General features: G+C 51.2%; 1 protein-coding gene across 1 annotated transcript; it reads right to left on the bottom strand.

The window, feature by feature from the left end:
• Nucleotides 1–828: 828 nt before the first annotated feature.
• Nucleotides 829–16,432, bottom strand: LOC134542709 (uncharacterized). The gene is made up of 2 exons (XM_063387176.1): nucleotides 16,215–16,432; nucleotides 829–1,042 (listed from the first exon to the last, which is right to left on the bottom strand). The coding sequence occupies exons 1-2, from the start codon at nucleotides 16,430–16,432 to the stop codon at nucleotides 829–831; spliced, it is 432 nt and encodes a 143-aa protein (XP_063243246.1).
• Nucleotides 16,433–21,282: the final 4,850 nt, after the last annotated feature.

Genomic DNA, 21,282 nt, shown 5'->3' with positions numbered 1-21,282 from the left:
CAGGGCCAACCCCACGGCGGCATAGTGGGGGTGTCGAGCGGAGATGGAGTAGTGGGGATTCTCAGGGCCAACCCCACGGCGGCATAGTGGGGGTGTCGAGCGGAGATGGAGTAGTGGGGATTCTCAGGGCCAACCCCACGGCGGCATAGTGGGGGTGTCGAGCGGAGATGGAGTAGTGGGGATTCTCAGGGCCGACCCCACGGCGGCATAGTGGGGGTGTCGAGCGGAGATGGAGTAGTGGGGATTCTCAGGGCCGACCCCACGGCGGCAGAGTGGGGGTGTCGAGCGGAGATGGAGTAGTGGGGATTCTCAGGGCCGACCCCACGGCGGCAGAGTGGGGGTGTCGAGCGGAGATGGAGTAGTGGGGATTCTCAGGGCCGACCCCACGGCGGCAGAGTGGGGGTGTCGAGCGGAGATGGAGTAGTGGGGATTCTCAGGGCCGACCCCACGGCGGCAGAGTGGGGGTGTCGAGCGGAGATGGAGTAGTGGGGATTCTCAGGGCCGACCCCACGGCGGCAGAGTGGGGGTGTCGAGCGGAGATGGAGTAGTGGGGATTCTCAGGGCCAACCCCACGGCGGCATAGTGGGGGTGTCGAGCGGAGATGGAGTAGTGGGGATTCTCAGGGCCGACCCCAGGGCGGCAGAGTGGGGGAGTGGGGATGCTCGGAGAATACCCCACCGTGGTATAGTGGGGGTGTGGAGATGTTCGGTGTAGCTCGTTGGGGCAGCGGAGAAGGGGTAGTGGGGTTCCTCAGGGCCGACCCCACGGCGGCCGGGTGGGGGCGCGGAGATGCTGAGCCCCGCCCCCACGGCGCCGGAGGGGGGACACTCAGACGAGCCCCCACAGCGACGAGCAGAAGGCGAGGCAGGGGAAGTGCCTCCGCTCGGACAGCACCAGGACTCCGGAGGCCAGCGCCCGGCCGGTGGACTTCTTCTCCTTGGAGCCCAGCTTCACGCGGCTGTGGTTGGCCACGCGCGGGAAGTGGCGCCGGGTCTTGCGCGCGAACGTCGCCTCGGCATCCCACATGGGCGGCGGTAAGGGCCTGCGCCACACCCGACAGTCAACAGTCAACGTTTTATGGTACTTCATGCTTACGTTTTCATTTTTAAGAGTCTAGACAATATTTTCACCAGCTGAGTTGACCTTGCCGGATCTGTTACATTATTGGAAATACAGTAAAACACAATTTTTGTTTCATTTTATGATTCTCAAATTTGCTTTTGTTAGAGCATTACTTTTATATATTTCAGTGGAATTCCTGGAGTTAATATTGACTAGCTTTTGCAAACAGTTAAGGATAACAATCATATTTAATAAATAATGCCAACGATTAAAAAATTTAAATTACATAATGTTTTGAAAATTTGTTAATTCACTTAATGTATGGGTTATCTATGATTTGATGAAGATAAATTTCAAATAGTAAACCATTGAAAACTACATACAGCACCAATAGTTGTAAATCTGTTGCTCGATGGTCACGACAGAATGGAAGTTGACATGGGTGCCAGCTTTTCAGTTATCAGTTGGAATACCGACAAGTCGGTGTGGCTGGAACAGCTAGTCTTGGACAGTTTTAACATTGCCTTACACACGTGGTCGTAAGAACATTTGAAGGTAAAAGGAACGAAAAGGGTTGAGGTGAGATTGAACAGCAGAAGAACTGCGAGACTTCCCTTGTTGGTGGCTGAGGGCAATGGGCCCAGTTTACTAGAAAGAAATGATTTCCATCCCTTGTCAGTATCTTCCAGACTTGTCAGTCGGAACAGAGTGCCCCAACGAAGACCCATGCAGCATGGAGAGTGCTTCAGAGCCCATGGTCCCTTCTGTACATGGATTTTTTCTGGGCCATTTCAAGGAAAAACATTCCTGATTGTGATGGATATGTTTTAGAAATGGCCGAAGGTGAAGTTTGTGCCAACAGTATCATGAGCAGCTGTGTTACAAGAGCTGTGGAGCATCTTTAGAACCGATGGTATCCCGCACATGTTTGTGTCGCATAATGGGACAGCCTTCACATCGAATGAAATGAAGACATCTCTACAAAGTAACGGCATCACCTTCCATTATACACCTTTGTATAACCCGGCAAGTAATGGGCTAGTGGAATTGATGGTCCAGATAGTCAAGGGTATGATGAGGAAGTAAATTACTAGACTACAAAGAACATTATTTGTGGTGTGTACAACTTTCAACACAGTGACAGGTAACACTAGTGGAGATTTTAATGTGCTGTACACTGTGTTCATGTTTCGACAAGTTGTTTCCATATGCATTGGGTCAAGAGACAGATTAAGGAGTCACGGAGGGTAATGTCAACATTGGGCACCGGTTTCGAGGAGGTGACCCTATACTAATTTGCAACTGTGTTACTGGTCCTAAGTTGTTCCCAGGAGTGTTGTAACGTTGGAAAACCCTGATGATTTACCAGGTTCAAAATGGTGGAGGGCTGATCATCAGATGGTATACTGACCAGTTACGGCGGCACATCCCAGTCAGTGATGCATCCAGAAATAGCAGTCTGTTGTGCCATGCAGTTAACTCCACTCAAGAAAGTTGTGGCTGGCCTCGCCAAAATGGGACACTGGGGTTGGATAAAATGTCAAGATAAGGTTTGGGGAATTCTGCAACAAGCGATCCGACTGTTCCTGCAAGAGGACAGTGCAGAGTCGTTATTGGGTTTTCCATTGGAAGATCCAGAGCATCCAGAAGACGGGGGTCTTTCCTGCAGGCCGACAGCAGAGGAGTGACAGGGCTATTCCCAAGCTATCATTAAGAGTGCCCTTCCCCCTCCCCCCTGTGAATAGGATCATTGGTTCTGGAGGCCTTCAGCAGAGGAACTGCGCTGGTGTCTCTCGTTCTTCCTACAGGACTATGATACCTCGGGTGAACAGGACCCAGGGCTGGTGACAGCATCAGCGGCAGCGAAGCAGATGTCATCACATGTCAAAGAGAAACCGAAGAAATTAAGTGATAGTGCTCTATGAGTTTAGGGGGGATCAAAATGTTATCGTAAGAGTCTGGATCATTCTTGGAGTGAAGAAATATATTGTATGACATTGGTAACAAATATCTAGGTGGACAGCCATGGCAATGGGCTGGAGCTGAAAGTCTGAGAAGTTATGTTGTGAGTTGTGCAGTAAACAAACAACGATGTTAAGGGCAACGACAAATGCAACCCATCAGAAGGTCAAGGGTTATGTGAAAGTTATGTGCAAACATAAAACCAATAAATAAGTAAGTCTAGAATTAAACATTGACTTAAAATTTATGTTATGTTTATAAAATACTATGTAACTTTTCAAAAATTAAGAAACCCTCACAATTAAAAATAAACCTAAAAATATTTTATGTTAGTAAAATGTTAATAGAATTAACACTTAAATTCAATTATGTATGAATAAGTGATTAAAGGTTGCACCCAGATAAAAATAAATAAAAAACTTTAAGTAATCAGAAGTCAAGCAATCAAAGACCTTGCTGTCACAAAAGTTTAACAATCACTTATCTGCAAAAATTCTTTGTCACTTATCTGTACCACCTAAAACATGCAGTGAACTTGTGCATCTCAGACCCTAAGAATCCCTGCTACAGGGAGTACTCACTCGGACCCTCAGTATCCCTGCTCCAGGGAGTACTCACTCGGACCCTCACAATCCCTGCTCCAGAGAGTACTCACTAGGACCCTCAGTATCCCTGCTACAGGGAGTACTCACTCGGACCCTCCGAATCCCTGCTACAGGGAGTACTCACTCGGACCCTCAGTATCCCTGCTCCAGGGAGTACTCACTCAGACCCTCAGTATCCCTGCTCCAGGGAGTACTCACTCGGACCCTCAGTATCCCTGCTCCAGGGAGTACTCACTCGGACCCTCAGTATCCCTGCTACAGGGAGTACTCACTCGGACCCTCAGTATCCCTGCTACAGGGAGTACTCACTCGGACCCTCAGAATCCCTGCTCCAGGGAGTACTCACTAGGACCCTCAGTATCCCTGCTACAGGGAGTACTCACACGGACCCTCAGTATCCCTGCTCCAGGGAGTACTCACTCGGACCCTCACAATCCCTGCTCCAGAGAGTACTCACTAAGACCCTCAGAATCCCTGCTCCAGGGAGTACTCACTCGGACCCTCAGTATCCCTGCTCCAGGGAGTAATCACTCGAACCCTCAGTATCCCTGCTACAGGGAGTACTCGCTCGGACCCTCAGTATCCCTGCTCCAGGGAGTACTCACTCGGACCCTCAGTATCCCTGCTACAGGGAGTACTCACTCGGACCCTCAGTATCCCTGCTCCAGGGAGTACTCACTCGGACCCTCACAATCCCTGCTCCAGAGAAAACTTACTAGGACCCTCAGAATCCCTGCTCCAGGGAGTACTCACTCGGACCCTCAGTATCCCTGCTCCAGGGAGTACTCACTCGGACCCTCAGTATCCCTGCTACAGGGAGTACTCACACGGACCCTCAGTATCCCTGCTCCAGGGAGTACTCACTCGGACCCTCAGTATCCCTGCTACGAGGAGTACTCACTCGGACCCTCAGAATCCCTGCTCCAGAGAGTACTCACTCGGACCCTCAGAATCCCTGCTCCAGAGAGTACTCACTCGGACCCTCAGAATCCCTGCTACAGGGAGTACTCACTAGGACCCTCAGAATCCCTGCTACAGGGAGTACTCACTCGGACCCTCAGTATCCCTGCTACAGGGAGTACTCACTCGGACCCTCAGAATCCCTGCTCCAGATAGTACTCACTCGGACCTCAGTATCCCTGCTCCAGGGAGTACTCACTCGGAACCTCAGTATCCCTACTACAGGGAGTACTCACTCGAACCCTCAGTATCCCTGCTCCAGGGAGTACTCACTCGGACCCTCAGTATCCCTGCTCCAGGGAGTACTCACTCGGACCCTCACAATCCCTGCTCCAGAGAGTACTCACTAGGACCCTCAGTATCCCTGCTACAGGGAGTACTCACTCGGACCCTCAGAATCCCTGCTACAGGGAGTACTCACTCGGACCCTCAGAATCCCTGCTCCAGAGAGTACTCACTCGGACCCTCAGAATCCCTGCTACAGGGAGTACTCACTAGGACCCTCAGAATCCCTGCTACAGGGAGTACTCACTCGGACCCTCAGTATCCCTGCTACAGGAAGTACTCACTCGGACCCTCAGAATCCCTGCTACAGGGAGTACTCACTCGGACCCTCAGAATCCCTGCTACAGGGAGTACTCACTCGGACCCTCAGTATCCCTGCTCCAGGGAGTACTCACTCGGACCCTCACAATCCCTGCTCCAGAGAGTACTCACTAGGACCCTCAGTATCCCTGCTACAGGGAGTACTCACTCGGACCCTCAGAATCCCTGCTACAGGGAGTACTCACTCGGACCCTCAGAATCCCTGCTCCAGAGAGTACTCACTCGGACCCTCAGAATCCCTGCTACAGGGAGTACTCACTAGGACCCTCAGAATCCCTGCTACAGGGAGTACTCACTCGGACCCTCAGTATCCCTGCTACAGGGAGTACTCACTCGGACCCTCAGAATCCCTGCTACAGGAAGTACTCACTCAGACCCTCAGAATCCCTGCTACAGGGAGTACTCACTCGGACCCTCAGAATCCCTGCTACAGGGAGTACTCACTCGGACCCTCAGAATCCCTGCTACAGGGAGTACTCACTCGGACCCTCAGTATCCCTGCTCCAGATAGTACTCACTCGGACCTCAGTATCCCTGCTCCAGGGAGTACTCACTCGGAACCTCAGTATCCCTGCTACAGGGAGTACTCACTCGAACCCTCAGTATCCCTGCTCCAGGGAGTACTCACTCGGACCCTCACAATCCCTGCTCCAGAGAGTACTCAATAGGACCCTCAGAATCCCTGCTAAAGGGAGTACTCACTAGGACCCTCACCATCCCTGCTACAGGGAGTACTCACTCGGACCCTCAGAATCCCTGCTAAAGGGAGTACTCACTCGGACACTCAGAATCCCTGCTACAGGGAGTACTCACTAGGACCCTCAGAATCCCTGCTACAGGGAGTACTCACTCGGACCCTCAGAATCCCTGCTACAGGGAGTACTCACTCGGACCCTCATAATCCCTGCTCCAGAGAGTACTCACTAGGACCCTCAGAATCCCTGCTCCAGGGAGTACTCACTCGGACCCTCAGTATCCCTGCTCCAGGGAGTACTCACTCGGACCCTCACAATCCCTGCTCCAGAGAGTACTCACTAGGACCCTCAGTATCCCTGCTTTTGGGTGTACTCACTCGGACCCTCAGAATCCCTGCTACAGGGAGTACTCGCTCGGACCTTCAGTATCCCTGCTCCAGGGAGTACTCGCTCGGACCCTCACAATCGCTGCTCCAGAGAGTACTCACTAGGACCCTCAGTATCCCTGCTACAGGAAGTACTCACTAGGACCCTCAGAATCCCTGCTACAGGGAGTACTCACTAGGACCCTCAGAATCCCTGCTACAGGGAGTACTCACTCGGACACTCACAATCCCTGCTACAGGGAGTACTCACTCGGACCCTCAGTATCCCTGCTCCAAAGAGTACTCACTAGGACCCTCAGAATCTCTGCTACAGGGAGTACTTACTTGGACCCTCACAATCCCTGCTCCAGAGAGTACTCACTAGGTCCCTCAGAATCCCTGCTCCAGGGAGTACTCACTCGGACCCTCACAATCCCTGCTCCAGAGAGTACTCACTCGGACCCTCACAATCCCTGCTCCAGAGAGTACTCACTAGGACCCTCAGAATCCCTGCTACAGGGAGTACTCACTCGGACCCTCAGTATCTCTGCTCCAGGGAGTACTCACTCGGACCCTCACAATCCCTGCTCCAGAGAGTACTCACTAGGACCCTCAGAATCCCTGCTACAGGGAGTACTCACTCGGACCCTCACAATCCCTGCTCCAGAGAGTACTCACTAGGACCCTCAGAATCCCTGCTACAGGGAGTACTCACTCGGAACCCATAGTATCCCTGCTCCAGGGAGTACTCACTCGGACCCTCACAATCCCTGCTCCAGAGAGTACTCACTAGGACCCTCAGAATCCCTGCTCCAGGGAGTACTCACTCGGACCCTCACAATCCCTGCTCCAGAGAGTACTCACTAGGACCCTCAGAATCTCTGCTACAGGGAGTACTCACTCGGACCCTCAGAATCCCTGCTACAGGGAGTACTCACTAGGACCCTCAGAATCCCTGCTACAGGGAGTACTCACTCGGACCCTCAGAATCCCTGCTACAGGGAGTACTCACTCGGACCATCAGTATCCCTGCTACAGGGAGTACTCACTCGGAAGCTCAGAATCCCTGCTACAGGGAGTACTCACTAGAACCCTCAGAATCCCTGCTACAGGGAGTACTTACTAGGACCCTCAGTATCCCTGCTACAGGGAGTACTCACTCGGACCCTCAGTATCCCTGCTCCAGGGAGTACACACTCGGACCCTCAGTATCCCTGCTACAGGGAGTACTCGCTCGGACCCTCAGTATCCCTGCTACAGGGAGTACTCACTCGGACCCTCAGTATCCCTGCTCCAGGGAGTACTCACTCGGACCCTCACAATCCCTGCTCCAGAGAGTACTCACTCGGACCCTCAGTATCCCTGCTACAGGGAGTACTCACTCGGACCCTCACAATCCCTGCTCCAGAGAGTACTCACTAGCACCCTCAGTATCCCTGCTACAGGAAGTACTTACTCGGACCCTCAGTATCCCTGCTTCAGGGAGTACTCACTCGGACCCTCAGTATCCCTGCTGCAGGGAGTACTCACTCGGACCCTTAGAATCCCTGCTACAGGGAGTACTCACTCGGACCCTCACAATCCCTGCTCCAGAGAGTACTCACTCGGATCCTCAGAATCCCTGCTACAGGGAGTACTCACTCGGATCCTCAGTATCCCTGCTCCAGGGAGTACTCATTCGGACCCTCACAATCCCTGCTCCAGAGAGTACTCACTAGGACCCTCAGTATCCCTGCTACAGGGAGTACTCACTCGGACCCTCAGTATCCCTGCACCAGGGAGTACTCACTCGGACCCTCACAATCCCTGCTCCAGAGAGTACTCACTAGGACCCTCAGAATCCCTGCTACAGGGAGTACTCACTCGGACCCTCACAATCCCTGCTCCACAGAGTACTCACTAGGACCCTAAGTATCCCTGCTACAGGGAGTACTCACTCGGACCCTCACAATCCCTGCTCCAGAGAGTACTCACTCTGATCCTCAGAATCCATGCTACAGGGAGTACGAACTCGGACCCACAGTATCCATGCTCCATGGAGTACTCACTCGGACCCTCACAATCCCTGCTCCAGAGAGTACTCACTAGGACCCTCAGTATCCCTGCTACAGGGAGTACTCACTCGGACCCTCAGTATTTCTGCTCCAGGGAGTACTCACTCGGACCCTCACAATCCTTGCTCCAGAGAGTACTCACTCGGACCCTCAGAATCCCTGCTACAAGGAGTACTCACTAGGACCCTCACAATCCCTGCTCCAGAGAGTACTCACTTGGACCCTCAGTATCCCTGCTCCAGGGAGTACTCACTCGGACCCTCACAATCCCTGCTCCAGAGAGTACTCACTAGGACCCTCAGAATCCCTGCTACAGGGAGTACTCACTCGGAACCCATAGTATCCCTGCTCCAGGGAGTACTCACTCGGCCCTCACAATCCCTGCTCCAGAGAGTACTCACTAGGACCCTCAGAATCCCTGCTACAGGGAGTACTCACTCGGAACCCATAGTATCCCTGCTCCAGGGAGTACTCACTCGGACCCTCACAATCCCTGCTCCAGAGAGTACTCACTAGGACCCTCAGAATCCCTGCTCCAGGGAGTACTCACTAGGACCCTCACAATCCCTGCTCCAGAGAGTACTCACTAGGACCCTCAGAATCTCTGCTACAGGGAGTACTCACTCGGACCCTCAGAATCCCTGCTACAGGGAGTACTCACTAGGACCCTCAGAATCCCTGCTACAGGGAGTACTCACTAGGACCCTCAGAATCCCTGCTACAGGGAGTACTCACTCGGACCCTCAGAATCCCTGCTACAGGGAGTACTCACTCGGACCATCAGTATCCCTGCTACAGGGAGTACTCACTCGGAAGCTCAGAATCCCTGCTACAGGGAGTACTCACTAGAACCCTCAGAATCCCTGCTACAGGGAGTACTTACTAGGACCCTCAGTATCCCTGCTACAGGGAGTACTCACTCGGACCCTCAGTATCCCTGCTCCAGGGAGTACTCACTCGGACCCTCAGTATCCCTGCTACAGGGAGTACTCGCTCGGACCCTCAGTATCCCTGCTACAGGGAGTACTCACTCGGACCCTCAGTATCCCTGCTCCAGGGAGTACTCACTCGGACCCTCACAATCCCTGCTCCAGAGAGTACTCACTCGGACCCTCAGTATCCCTGCTACAGGGAGTACTCACTCGGACCCTCACAATCCCTGCTCCAGAGAGTACTCACTAGGACCCTCAGTATCCCTGCTACAGGAAGTACTTACTCGGACCCTCAGTATCCCTGCTTCAGGGAGTACTCACTCGGACCCTCAGTACCCCTGCTGCAGGGAGTATTCACTCGGACCCTTAGAATCCCTGCTACAGGGAGTACTCACTTGGACCCTCAGTATCCCTGCTCCAGGGAGTACTCACTCGGACCCTCACAATCCCTGCTCCAGAGAGTACTCACTAGGACCCTCAGAATCCCTGCTCCAGGGAGTACTCACTCGGACCCTCAGTATCCCTGCTCCAGGGAGTACTCACTCGGACCCTCACAATCCCTGCTCCAGAGAGTACTCACTAGGACCCTCAGTATCCCTGCTTTTGGGTGTACTCACTCGGACCCTCAGAATCCCTGCTACAGGGAGTACTCGCTCGGACCTTCAGTATCCCTGCTCCAGGGAGTACTCGCTCGGACCCTCACAATCGCTGCTCCAGAGAGTACTCACTAGGACCCTCAGTATCCCTGCTACAGGAAGTACTCACTAGGACCCTCAGAATCCCTGCTACAGGGAGTACTCACTAGGACCCTCAGAATCCCTGCTACAGGGAGTACTCACTCGGACACTCACAATCCCTGCTACAGGGAGTACTCACTCGGACCCTCAGTATCCCTGCTCCAAAGAGTACTCACTAGGACCCTCAGAATCTCTGCTACAGGGAGTACTTACTTGGACCCTCACAATCCCTGCTCCAGAGAGTACTCACTAGGTCCCTCAGAATCCCTGCTCCAGGGAGTACTCACTCGGACCCTCACAATCCCTGCTCCAGAGAGTACTCACTCGGACCCTCACAATCCCTGCTCCAGAGAGTACTCACTAGGACCCTCAGAATCCCTGCTACAGGGAGTACTCACTCGGACCCTCAGTATCTCTGCTCCAGGGAGTACTCACTCGGACCCTCACAATCCCTGCTCCAGAGAGTACTCACTAGGACCCTCAGAATCCCTGCTACAGGGAGTACTCACTCGGACCCTCACAATCCCTGCTCCAGAGAGTACTCACTAGGACCCTCAGAATCCCTGCTACAGGGAGTACTCACTCGGAACCCATAGTATCCCTGCTCCAGGGAGTACTCACTCGGACCCTCACAATCCCTGCTCCAGAGAGTACTCACTAGGACCCTCAGAATCCCTGCTCCAGGGAGTACTCACTCGGACCCTCACAATCCCTGCTCCAGAGAGTACTCACTAGGACCCTCAGAATCTCTGCTACAGGGAGTACTCACTCGGACCCTCAGAATCCCTGCTACAGGGAGTACTCACTAGGACCCTCAGAATCCCTGCTACAGGGAGTACTCACTCGGACCCTCAGAATCCCTGCTACAGGGAGTACTCACTCGGACCATCAGTATCCCTGCTACAGGGAGTACTCACTCGGAAGCTCAGAATCCCTGCTACAGGGAGTACTCACTAGAACCCTCAGAATCCCTGCTACAGGGAGTACTTACTAGGACCCTCAGTATCCCTGCTACAGGGAGTACTCACTCGGACCCTCAGTATCCCTGCTCCAGGGAGTACACACTCGGACCCTCAGTATCCCTGCTACAGGGAGTACTCGCTCGGACCCTCAGTATCCCTGCTACAGGGAGTACTCACTCGGACCCTCAGTATCCCTGCTCCAGGGAGTACTCACTCGGACCCTCACAATCCCTGCTCCAGAGAGTACTCACTCGGACCCTCAGTATCCCTGCTACAGGGAGTACTCACTCGGACCCTCACAATCCCTGCTCCAGAGAGTACTCACTAGCACCCTCAGTATCCCTGCTACAGGAAGTACTTACTCGGACCCTCAGTATCCCTGCTTCAGGGAGTACTCACTCGGACCCTCAGTATCCCTGCTGCAGGGAGTACTCACTCGGACCCTTAGAATCCCTGCTACAGGGAGTACTCACTCGGACCCTCACAATCCCTGCTCCAGAGAGTACTCACTCGGATCCTCAGAATCCCTGCTACAGGGAGTACTCACTCGGATCCTCAGTATCCCTGCTCCAGGGAGTACTCATTCGGACCCTCACAATCCCTGCTCCAGAGAGTACTCACTAGGACCCTCAGTATCCCTGCTACAGGGAGTACTCACTCGGACCCTCAGTATCCCTGCACCAGGGAGTACTCACTCGGACCCTCACAATCCCTGCTCCAGAGAGTACTCACTAGGACCCTCAGAATCCCTGCTACAGGGAGTACTCACTCGGACCCTCACAATCCCTGCTCCACAGAGTACTCACTAGGACCCTAAGTATCCCTGCTACAGGGAGTACTCACTCGGACCCTCACAATCCCTGCTCCAGAGAGTACTCACTCTGATCCTCAGAATCCATGCTACAGGGAGTACGAACTCGGACCCACAGTATCCATGCTCCATGGAGTACTCACTCGGACCCTCACAATCCCTGCTCCAGAGAGTACTCACTAGGACCCTCAGTATCCCTGCTACAGGGAGTACTCACTCGGACCCTCAGTATTTCTGCTCCAGGGAGTACTCACTCGGACCCTCACAATCCTTGCTCCAGAGAGTACTCACTCGGACCCTCAGAATCCCTGCTACAAGGAGTACTCACTAGGACCCTCACAATCCCTGCTCCAGAGAGTACTCACTTGGACCCTCAGTATCCCTGCTCCAGGGAGTACTCACTCGGACCCTCACAATCCCTGCTCCAGAGAGTACTCACTAGGACCCTCAGAATCCCTGCTACAGGGAGTACTCACTCGGAACCCATAGTATCCCTGCTCCAGGGAGTACTCACTCGGACCCTCACAATCCCTGCTCCAGAGAGTACTCACTAGGACCCTCAGAATCCCTGCTACAGGGAGTACTCACTCGGAACCCATAGTATCCCTGCTCCAGGGAGTACTCACTCGGACCCTCACAATCCCTGCTCCAGAGAGTACTCACTAGGACCCTCAGAATCCCTGCTCCAGGGAGTACTCACTAGGACCCTCACAATCCCTGCTCCAGAGAGTACTCACTAGGACCCTCAGAATCTCTGCTACAGGGAGTACTCACTCGGACCCTCAGAATCCCTGCTACAGGGAGTACTCACTAGGACCCTCAGAATCCCTGCTACAGGGAGTACTCACTAGGACCCTCAGAATCCCTGCTACAGGGAGTACTCACTCGGACCCTCAGAATCCCTGCTACAGGGAGTACTCACTCGGACCATCAGTATCCCTGCTACAGGGAGTACTCACTCGGAAGCTCAGAATCCCTGCTACAGGGAGTACTCACTAGAACCCTCAGAATCCCTGCTACAGGGAGTACTTACTAGGACCCTCAGTATCCCTGCTACAGGGAGTACTCACTCGGACCCTCAGTATCCCTGCTCCAGGGAGTACTCACTCGGACCCTCAGTATCCCTGCTACAGGGAGTACTCGCTCGGACCCTCAGTATCCCTGCTACAGGGAGTACTCACTCGGACCCTCAGTATCCCTGCTCCAGGGAGTACTCACTCGGACCCTCACAATCCCTGCTCCAGAGAGTACTCACTCGGACCCTCAGTATCCCTGCTACAGGGAGTACTCACTCGGACCCTCACAATCCCTGCTCCAGAGAGTACTCACTAGGACCCTCAGTATCCCTGCTACAGGAAGTACTTACTCGGACCCTCAGTATCCCTGCTTCAGGGAGTACTCACTCGGACCCTCAGTACCCCTGCTGCAGGGAGTATTCACTCGGACCCTTAGAATCCCTGCTACAGTGAGTACTCACTCGGACCCTCAGTATCCCTGCTCCAGGGAGTACTCACTCGGACCCTCACAATCCCTGCTCCAGAGAGTACTCACTCGGATCCTCAGAATCCCTGCTACAGGGAGTACTCACTCGGATCCTCAGTATCCCTGCTCCAGGGAGTACTCATTCGGACCCTCACAATCCCTGCTCCAGAGAGTACTCACTAGGACCCTCAGTATCCCTGCTACAGGGAGTACTCACTCGGACCCTCAGTATCCCTGCACCAGGGAGTACTCACTCGGACCCTCACAATCCCTGCTCCAGAGAGTACTCACTAGGACCCTCAGAATCCCTGCTACAGGGAGTACTCACTCGGACCCTCACAATCCCTGCTCCACAGAGTACTCACTAGGACCCTAAGTATCCCTGCTACAGGGAGTACTCACTCGGACCCTCACAATCCCTGCTCCAGAGAGTACTCACTCTGATCCTCAGAATCCATGCTACAGGGAGTACGCACTCGGACCCACAGTATCCATGCTCCATGGAGTACTCACTCGTACCCTCACAATCCCTGCTCCAGAGAGTACTCACTAGGACCCTCAGTATCCCTGCTACAGGGAGTACTCACTCGGACCCTCAGTATCCCTGCTCCAGGGAGTACTCACTCGGACCCTCACAATCCTTGCTCCAGAGAGTACTCACTCGGACCCTCAGAATCCCTGCTACAAGGAGTACTCACTAGGACCCTCACAATCCCTGCTCCAGAGAGTACTCACTTGGACCCTCAGTATCCCTGCTCCAGGGAGTACTTACTCGGACCCTCACAATCCCTGCTCCAGGGAGTACTCACTCGGACCCTCAGTATCCCTGCTCCAGGGAGTACTCACTCGGACCCTCACAATCCCTGCTCCAGAGAGTACTCACTCGGACCCTCAGTATCCCTGCTTCCGGGGAGTACTCACTCGGACCCTCACAATCCCTGCTCCAGAGAGTACTCACTCGGACCCTCAGTATCCCTGCTCCAGGGAGTACTCACTCGGACCCTCACAATCCCTGCTCCAGAGAGTACTCACTCGGACCCTCAGTATCCCTGCTCCAGGGAGTACTCACTCGGACCCTCACAATCCCTGCTCCAGAGAGTACTCACTAGGACCCTCACAATTCCTGCTCCAGAGAGTACTCACTAGGACCCTCAGTATCCTTGCTACAGGGAGTACTCACTCGGACCCTCAGTATCCCTGCTACAGAGAGTACTCACTCGGACCCTATTATCCATGCTTTAGGGAGTACTCACTCGGACCCTCACAATCCCTGCTCCAGAGAGTACTCACTAGGACCCTCACTATCCCTGCTACAGGGAGTACTCACTCGGACCCTCAGTATCCCTGCGCCAGGGAGTACTTACTAGGACCCTCAGTATCCCTGCTACAGGGAGTACTCACTCGGACCCTCAGTATCCCTGCTCCAGAGAGTACTTACTAGGACCCTCAGTATCCCTGCTACAGGGAGTACTCACTCGGACCCTCAGTATCCCTGCTCCAGGGAGTACTCACTCGGACCCTCACAATCCCTGCTCCAGAGAGTACTCACTCGGACCCTCAGTATCCCTGCTACAGGGAGTACTCACTCGGACCCTCACAATCCCTGCTCCAGAGAGTACTCACTAGGACCCTCACTATCCCTGCTACAGGGAGTACTCACTCGGACCCTCAGTATCCCTGCTCCAGAGAGTACTTACTAGGACCCTCAGTATCCCTGCTACAGGGAGTACTCACTCGGACCCTCAGTATCCCTGCGCCAGGGAGTACTCACTCGGACCCTTACAATCCCTGCTCCAGAGAGTACTCACTCGGACCCTCAGAACCCCTGCTACAAGGAGTACTAACTAGGACCCTCACAATCCCTGCTCCAGAGAGTACTCACTTGGACCCTCAGTATCCCTGCTCCAGGGAGTACTCACTCGGACCCTCACAATCCCTGCTCCAGAGAGTACTCACTCGGACCCTCAGAATCCCTGCTACAAGGAGTACTCACTAGGACCCTCACAATCCCTGCTCCAGAGAGTACTAACTAGGACCCTCACAATCCCTGCTCCAGAGAGTACTCACTCGGACCCTCAGTATCCCTGCTCCAGGGAGTACTCACTTGGACCCTCACAATCCCTGCTCCAGAGAGTACTCACTCGGACCCTCAGTATCCCTGCTATTGGGAGTACTCACTCGGACCCTCAGTATCCCTGCTACAGAGAGTACTCACTCGGACCCTCAGTATCCCTGCTCCAGGGAGTACTCACTAGGACCCTCAGTATCCCTGCTATTGGGAGTACTCACTCGGACCCTCAGTATCCCTGCTACAGAGAGTACTCACTCGGACCCTCAGTATCCCTGCTCCAGGGAGTACTCACTCGGACCCTCACAATCCCTGCTACAGGGAGTACTCACTCGGACCCTCAGTATCCCTGCTACAGAGAGTACTCACTCGGACCCTCAGTATCCCTGCTCCAGGGAGTACTCACTCGGACCCTCACAATCCCTGCTACAGGGAGTACTCACTCGGAACCTCAGTATCCCTGCTACAAGGAGTACTCACTAGGACCCTCAGTATCCCTGCTATTGGGAGTACTCACTCGGACCCTCAGTATCCCTGCTACAGAGAGTACTCACTCGGACCCTCAGTATCCCTGCTCCAGGGAGTACTCACTCGGACCCTCACAATCCCTGCTCCAGAGAGTACTCACTCGGACCCTCAGAATCCCTGCTACAAGGAGTACTCACTAGGACCCTCACAATCCCTGCTCCAGAGAGTACTCACTAGGACCCTCAGTATCCCTGCTATTGGGAGTACTCACTCGGACCCTCAGTATCCCTGCTACAGAGAGTACTCACTAGGACCCTCAGTATCCCTGCTCCAGGGAGTACTCACTCGGACCCTCACAATCCCTGCTCCAGAGAGTACTCACTAGGACCCTCAGTATCCCTGCTCCAGGGAGTACCCACTCGGACCCTCACTAGGGAGTACTCACTCGGGGCGGGTCCGGAACTTGAGCCTCCTGCAGACGCTGGTCGGGCGGGAGGCCCCAGGCGCGCAGATGCAGCAGTTGCATCCTGGGCGGCCGTGGCAGCAGCACAGGCAGTCACAGCCGTCCATCCCTGGGCCGTGGCTGGGCGCGAGACCTCGTGGCCTGGAGTAAACAACCGCGTGCATGGAGGAGCGTCGAGCCGGGCTCCCGCCATAGAGCATGCGGCATTGGAGAGCCTGCAGCTCGCAGGCACTACCCGAACTCTTCCGAAGTCAACACAGGTCAATGTAAGGTTGTATTCAGTCAGTAGTAGTATGTAAATGTATTTCCTAGATCAGGATGCAGGATGTGGTGGTGGTGTCGGTGTCCGCCATCTTGGATTTGTGACGTCACGGCGGCAAAAATTCCTCAAAATTCCTCAAAATTGACTCAAAATGACTCAAAATTTCCCGTTTTAAGAAAAAAATTCCCGTTTTCGAGGGAAAACTTCCCGTTTCGAGGGAAAATTTCCAGTTTTAGTCCTTAAAAATCCCAACGGCTAGAAATGTCCTGATAGAGGCTTAAGCATCCTTAACTCAAGCCTCAGTTAAGCCTCTATCAGGATGTGACCTTGACCTTTGACCTTGACCCCGACGGCCATCTTGGATCCACCATCTTGGATGACGTCATTTAGTTTTCTCGAACATTCCGGCATTGTGTTATCGGGCATTTTGAATGATGACGTCACCGCTGCAATTTTCGTTACGGCCGCCATCTTTAAATTTATCATCCGATTTTAATGAAAAAATATTTTAAAATTATAAAAAAATTAAATAAAAATTTTTTTAATAACATATTTAAAAAACAAACATTTACAACACGGAGCTCGGAGTCCTCGGTTCTAACCCGACGAGTGCAAAAAAATAAAAATGACGACCGATCCTTCCCCCGCGGTGGCTGCAGGCATACTGACTCCCTCCACTTTTTTTTTTCAAAGCATATATATATATCGTCAGGTAGTATGACGTCATGTCCGCCATCTTGTCCTCGTCTGCTGGAAGCCATCATCAGTGTATCGTCGGCGAGAGTGCGCTGACGTCGTGTTAGTTTAATTCTTATCCGCTAGAGTGCAGTAATCATTTATTATTGCTGTGACACCCGACATATTGTCATTTGGCCGCCATCTTGAAAATCCATAATTATTTAGCTAGAAATTCGGGAAAAATTCCAAAATTCATTAAATAAATTTGTAATCTATATACTGATCGATTAGGTCGACTAAGGTCCTTGGTACGATCTAGGACGATGCAAAAAAATTAAATATAACATCAATTTAACATAATAGTAACAGGTTCGAGGAATTAAACACCACAAGTTCTTTTACAAACATAATATTTATTACATAATTTCTATTCTACTACAGGATCATTTGCGAAAGCCAGCAATCTTATAATCATTTAGTTCCGCAGCGGTGTGAAATGACTAATTCTTAGCTCCAATCGGTTTATACTAGACAGAGTCCAGCCAGAACCTTTACAGACATAGTCCACCTCTTCTTGACAGAGTTTCTGGATACTGTTTTTAACAGTTTGCTTCACATCGTTAGAACTGTAAATTACTGCAGCCGATGTCTTGAATGCACACTTCTTCACTTTGTCATCGAACGGATATGGCTTTCCATATATACAGTCCAACCACAAGTTATATTTCAAAGGTCCGTTTGTTGCTACATCATCAGTAAGCTGATTGATTATGTCCTCTCTGATATCATCAAGAAAATTACAAATGTCTTTCGACTCACCTAACGTATTTAAATAATAGTAGTCCTTCAATGTTCCACGAAATGCAGACTGCGCCAAGTAGAAGCCATTATCGTTCACTTGTAATGCGCCGAACACAGTCGTAGGTTTATTTTCCTGTTCAGACGTCATACCAATCGGTTGCTGCACATCGGTTTTCTTGCTTGTACGCTCACGAGCCTTCAACCTCAACCGAGGAGTCGAAATTTCTGCAGGTAGTTCAGCAGTAGGCACACGGACTTCACCTTTACAGTTTTTCGCATGTCGTCGCAAATTATCAATTCGAGTAAACCATTCATGACACTCATCACATCGAAACTTCATGCGAGATGGATTCTTCGTGCATTTGCTCCGCTCATGTCTTCGTGCATCATGAGCAAATGCGAACGACGTATCACAGTAGCTGCAAGGATACCGTGGTAATAAACACGAACCTTTCAGACCCGATCCAGATACTGACGTTGCCGCAGTTGCACCATTTCCAGGCATTCTCTTATGAACATCAATACATCGTTGTTGCGCCGAAACCTTTACTTTCTGCCGCACAGCAGGACCTTTGCATGCCTTCATGTGCGTTTTCATATTATCTTTTCTGGCAAACTGCTTATGACATTTCTCACAAACAAACATTTTACGATATAGGTTCTTGGCACATTCACTCCTCTCGTGACGCCGAGCATTGCTGTTGTTTGAGAAAATATTGTCGCAGTAACAGCACCGATGTTCGTTAGTTGTTGTCGATTCGGCATCCATTGAAGTCTTCATTGAGGTCGTATCGTCGATCGTCGTGGTTTCCTGCACATCCAGCTCAGTAGTCATTAAGCTATCTTCTGCTGGCGGTACCACGTCTGTTGAAGTCTCCTCCAGTGTTGACATCGACGTTGCCAACAGGATCTGCTCCACCATCGACGACGCTGACGTCATGGTTCCCGTAGACGATGATACAACCTCCATCGAGTTCGGCGTTAAAGTCGGTAAAGATGCCATCGAGTTCGCAAGAACAGGTAATTACGCGACTTATGCACCAGAAGAAACAAACTAGGCGATCCTTACAACACCGACGTCAGTAACAAACTAAGCATCCTGCTGTCTAGGACTCGCTTATATTCATGCACCGTATGGAATAATACGATAGTCAAATCAAGATCAATTTACTAAAATACTAGAGTCAAAACAACATTAAAAAATAGAAGCACCATCAACAAAAAAAGGAAGCACCGACAGCGAAAAGGAAGCACCTTCAAAAAAGGAAAAACAAAAGGAAGCACCGACAACGAAAAGGAAGCACCATCAACGAAAAGGAAGCACATTTGGAAGCACCGACAACGAAAAGGCAGCACCGGCATCGAAAAGGAAGCACATTTGGAAGCACCGACAACGAAAAGACAGCACCGGCATCGAAAAGGCAGCACATTTAGAAGCACCGACAACGAAAAGGCAGCACATTTGGAAGCACCGCCAACGAAAAGGAAGCACATTCGGAAACACCGACAAAGAAAAGGCAGCACCGGCATCGAAAAGGAAGCACATTTGGAAGCACCGACAACGAAAAGGCAGCACATTTGGAAGTACCGACAACGAAAAGGCAGCACATTTGGAAGCACCGACAACGAAAAGGCAGCACCGGCATCGAAAAGGAAGCACATTTGGAAGCACCGACAACGAAAAGGCAGCAACGACAACGAAAAGGAAGCACATTTGGAAGCACCGACAACGAAAAGGCAGCACATTTGGAAGCACCGACAACGAAAAGGCAGCACATTTGGAAGTACCGACAACGAAAAGGCAGCACATTTGGAAGCACCGACAACGTAAAGGCAGCACATTTGGAAGCACCGACAACGTAAAGGCAGCACATTTGGAAGCACCGACAACGTAAAGGCAGCACATTTGGAAGCACCGACAACGAAAAGGCAGCACATTTGGAAGCACCGACAACGAAAAGGCAGCACATTTGGAAGCACCGACAACGAAAAGGCAGCACATTTGGAAGCACCGTCAACGTAAAGGCAACACATTTGGAAGCACCGACAACGAAAAGGCAGCACATTTGGAAGCACCGACAACGAAAAGGCAGCACATTTGGAAGCACCGACAACGAAAAGGCAGCACATTTGGAAGCACCGCCAACGAAAAGGCAGCACATTTTGGATGCATCATCGAATAAGGAAGCACATTTGGAAGCTCCATCAACTAAAAAAGGCAAAAAGGAAGCACAAGTTACGAGATCTAAGTCTTAGTAAGAAATCATAATACAAGAAATAAAAACATTACATTCTTATAATTTAAATTATTTATTTTATTGCTTTACATTATACAAATGCAAGTAAATCAAGTCATTATTGTATGTAGCCAGCATTCCTCAGTTCCTTGATTATGAAGGATATTTCTTTGATGCACGACTAGTTTCCTGCACAAAGCGAACCATGTAGAAGTCTTAGCCGGTCAACCAATATGTTTGGATCTTTCCATGATGTGTAATCATTCTCTTCTACAACCATCTTCCTTGCACCTTTATAAAAAATATTATGATCTCTGGTGTCTTCCGTTTTACCACCAACCGCAGGGTAACTTTCATGTTTGAGACGGTGATCATCACAAGCTTGATCAGATTTATTTAATATATCACGTCGTTTCCATCGTTTCGGTCTCAGGACACCGCCACATTCTTCGATCTTGGCAGCTTTAGGTGCTTCATCATAGTCTATGTCTTTGTCAACAGCCTCAGAGTCACTGTTGCAATCACCGTAGAAGGAATCGTCTTCACCCAATTTACCGTAATAATTCGATGTTGATAATAAAAAATAATAAAAATGCATAAATTTCTGGCTTGTACAAGAACTCTATCTTTGCTCAACAATGATAAGTTTACAAGCTAGCAGAAACTGTTTATGCATTTTTATTTTTTTTATTTTTTTATTAATTTATTTTTATTTTTAAATATTTTTTCTTGTAATTTTATGATATCAAAGAAAACATGTGGTGGTTTTCTCTGTGTGCTTCCGATTAATCTGGTCAATATTATGATAGTTTTCTCCGTGTGCTTCCGATTATTATTGTTAATATTATGGTGGTTTTCTCAGTGTGCTCCTGATTATTCTTGACAATATTTTGATGGTTTTTCCCGTGTTCTTGCAATCATTCCTGTGGTTTCTTCAAGTGTTTCTGACTATTGTGAGAAACCGCTCTCTGCATGGATTTTTTTTGGTCTAATGAGACATGTCATTTTATTTGGAGTTACATTTAATTCGATAATTTCTGCTACTAAATCAAAACTTGCAATATTTTTATCA

This window comes from Bacillus rossius (assembly GCF_032445375.1).
Source record: "Bacillus rossius redtenbacheri isolate Brsri chromosome 9 unlocalized genomic scaffold, Brsri_v3 Brsri_v3_scf9_1, whole genome shotgun sequence".
Lineage (NCBI taxonomy): Eukaryota > Metazoa > Arthropoda > Insecta > Phasmatodea > Bacillidae > Bacillus > Bacillus rossius.
Note: the sequence above shows the minus strand (reverse complement) of the source record. Positions and strands in the feature narration are given on the sequence as shown.

Bases quoted from the DNA above. Each gene is read 5' to 3' on its own strand.
- LOC134542709 (XM_063387176.1), bottom strand. From the start codon at position 16,432: ATGCTCTATGGCGGGAGCCCGGCTCGACGCTCCTCCATGCACGCGGTT. The intron at 1,043-16,214 runs GTGAGTACTCCC...GGTGTGGCGCAG, and splicing joins AAGTTCCGGACCCGCCCCGA to GCCCTTACCGCCGCCCATGT.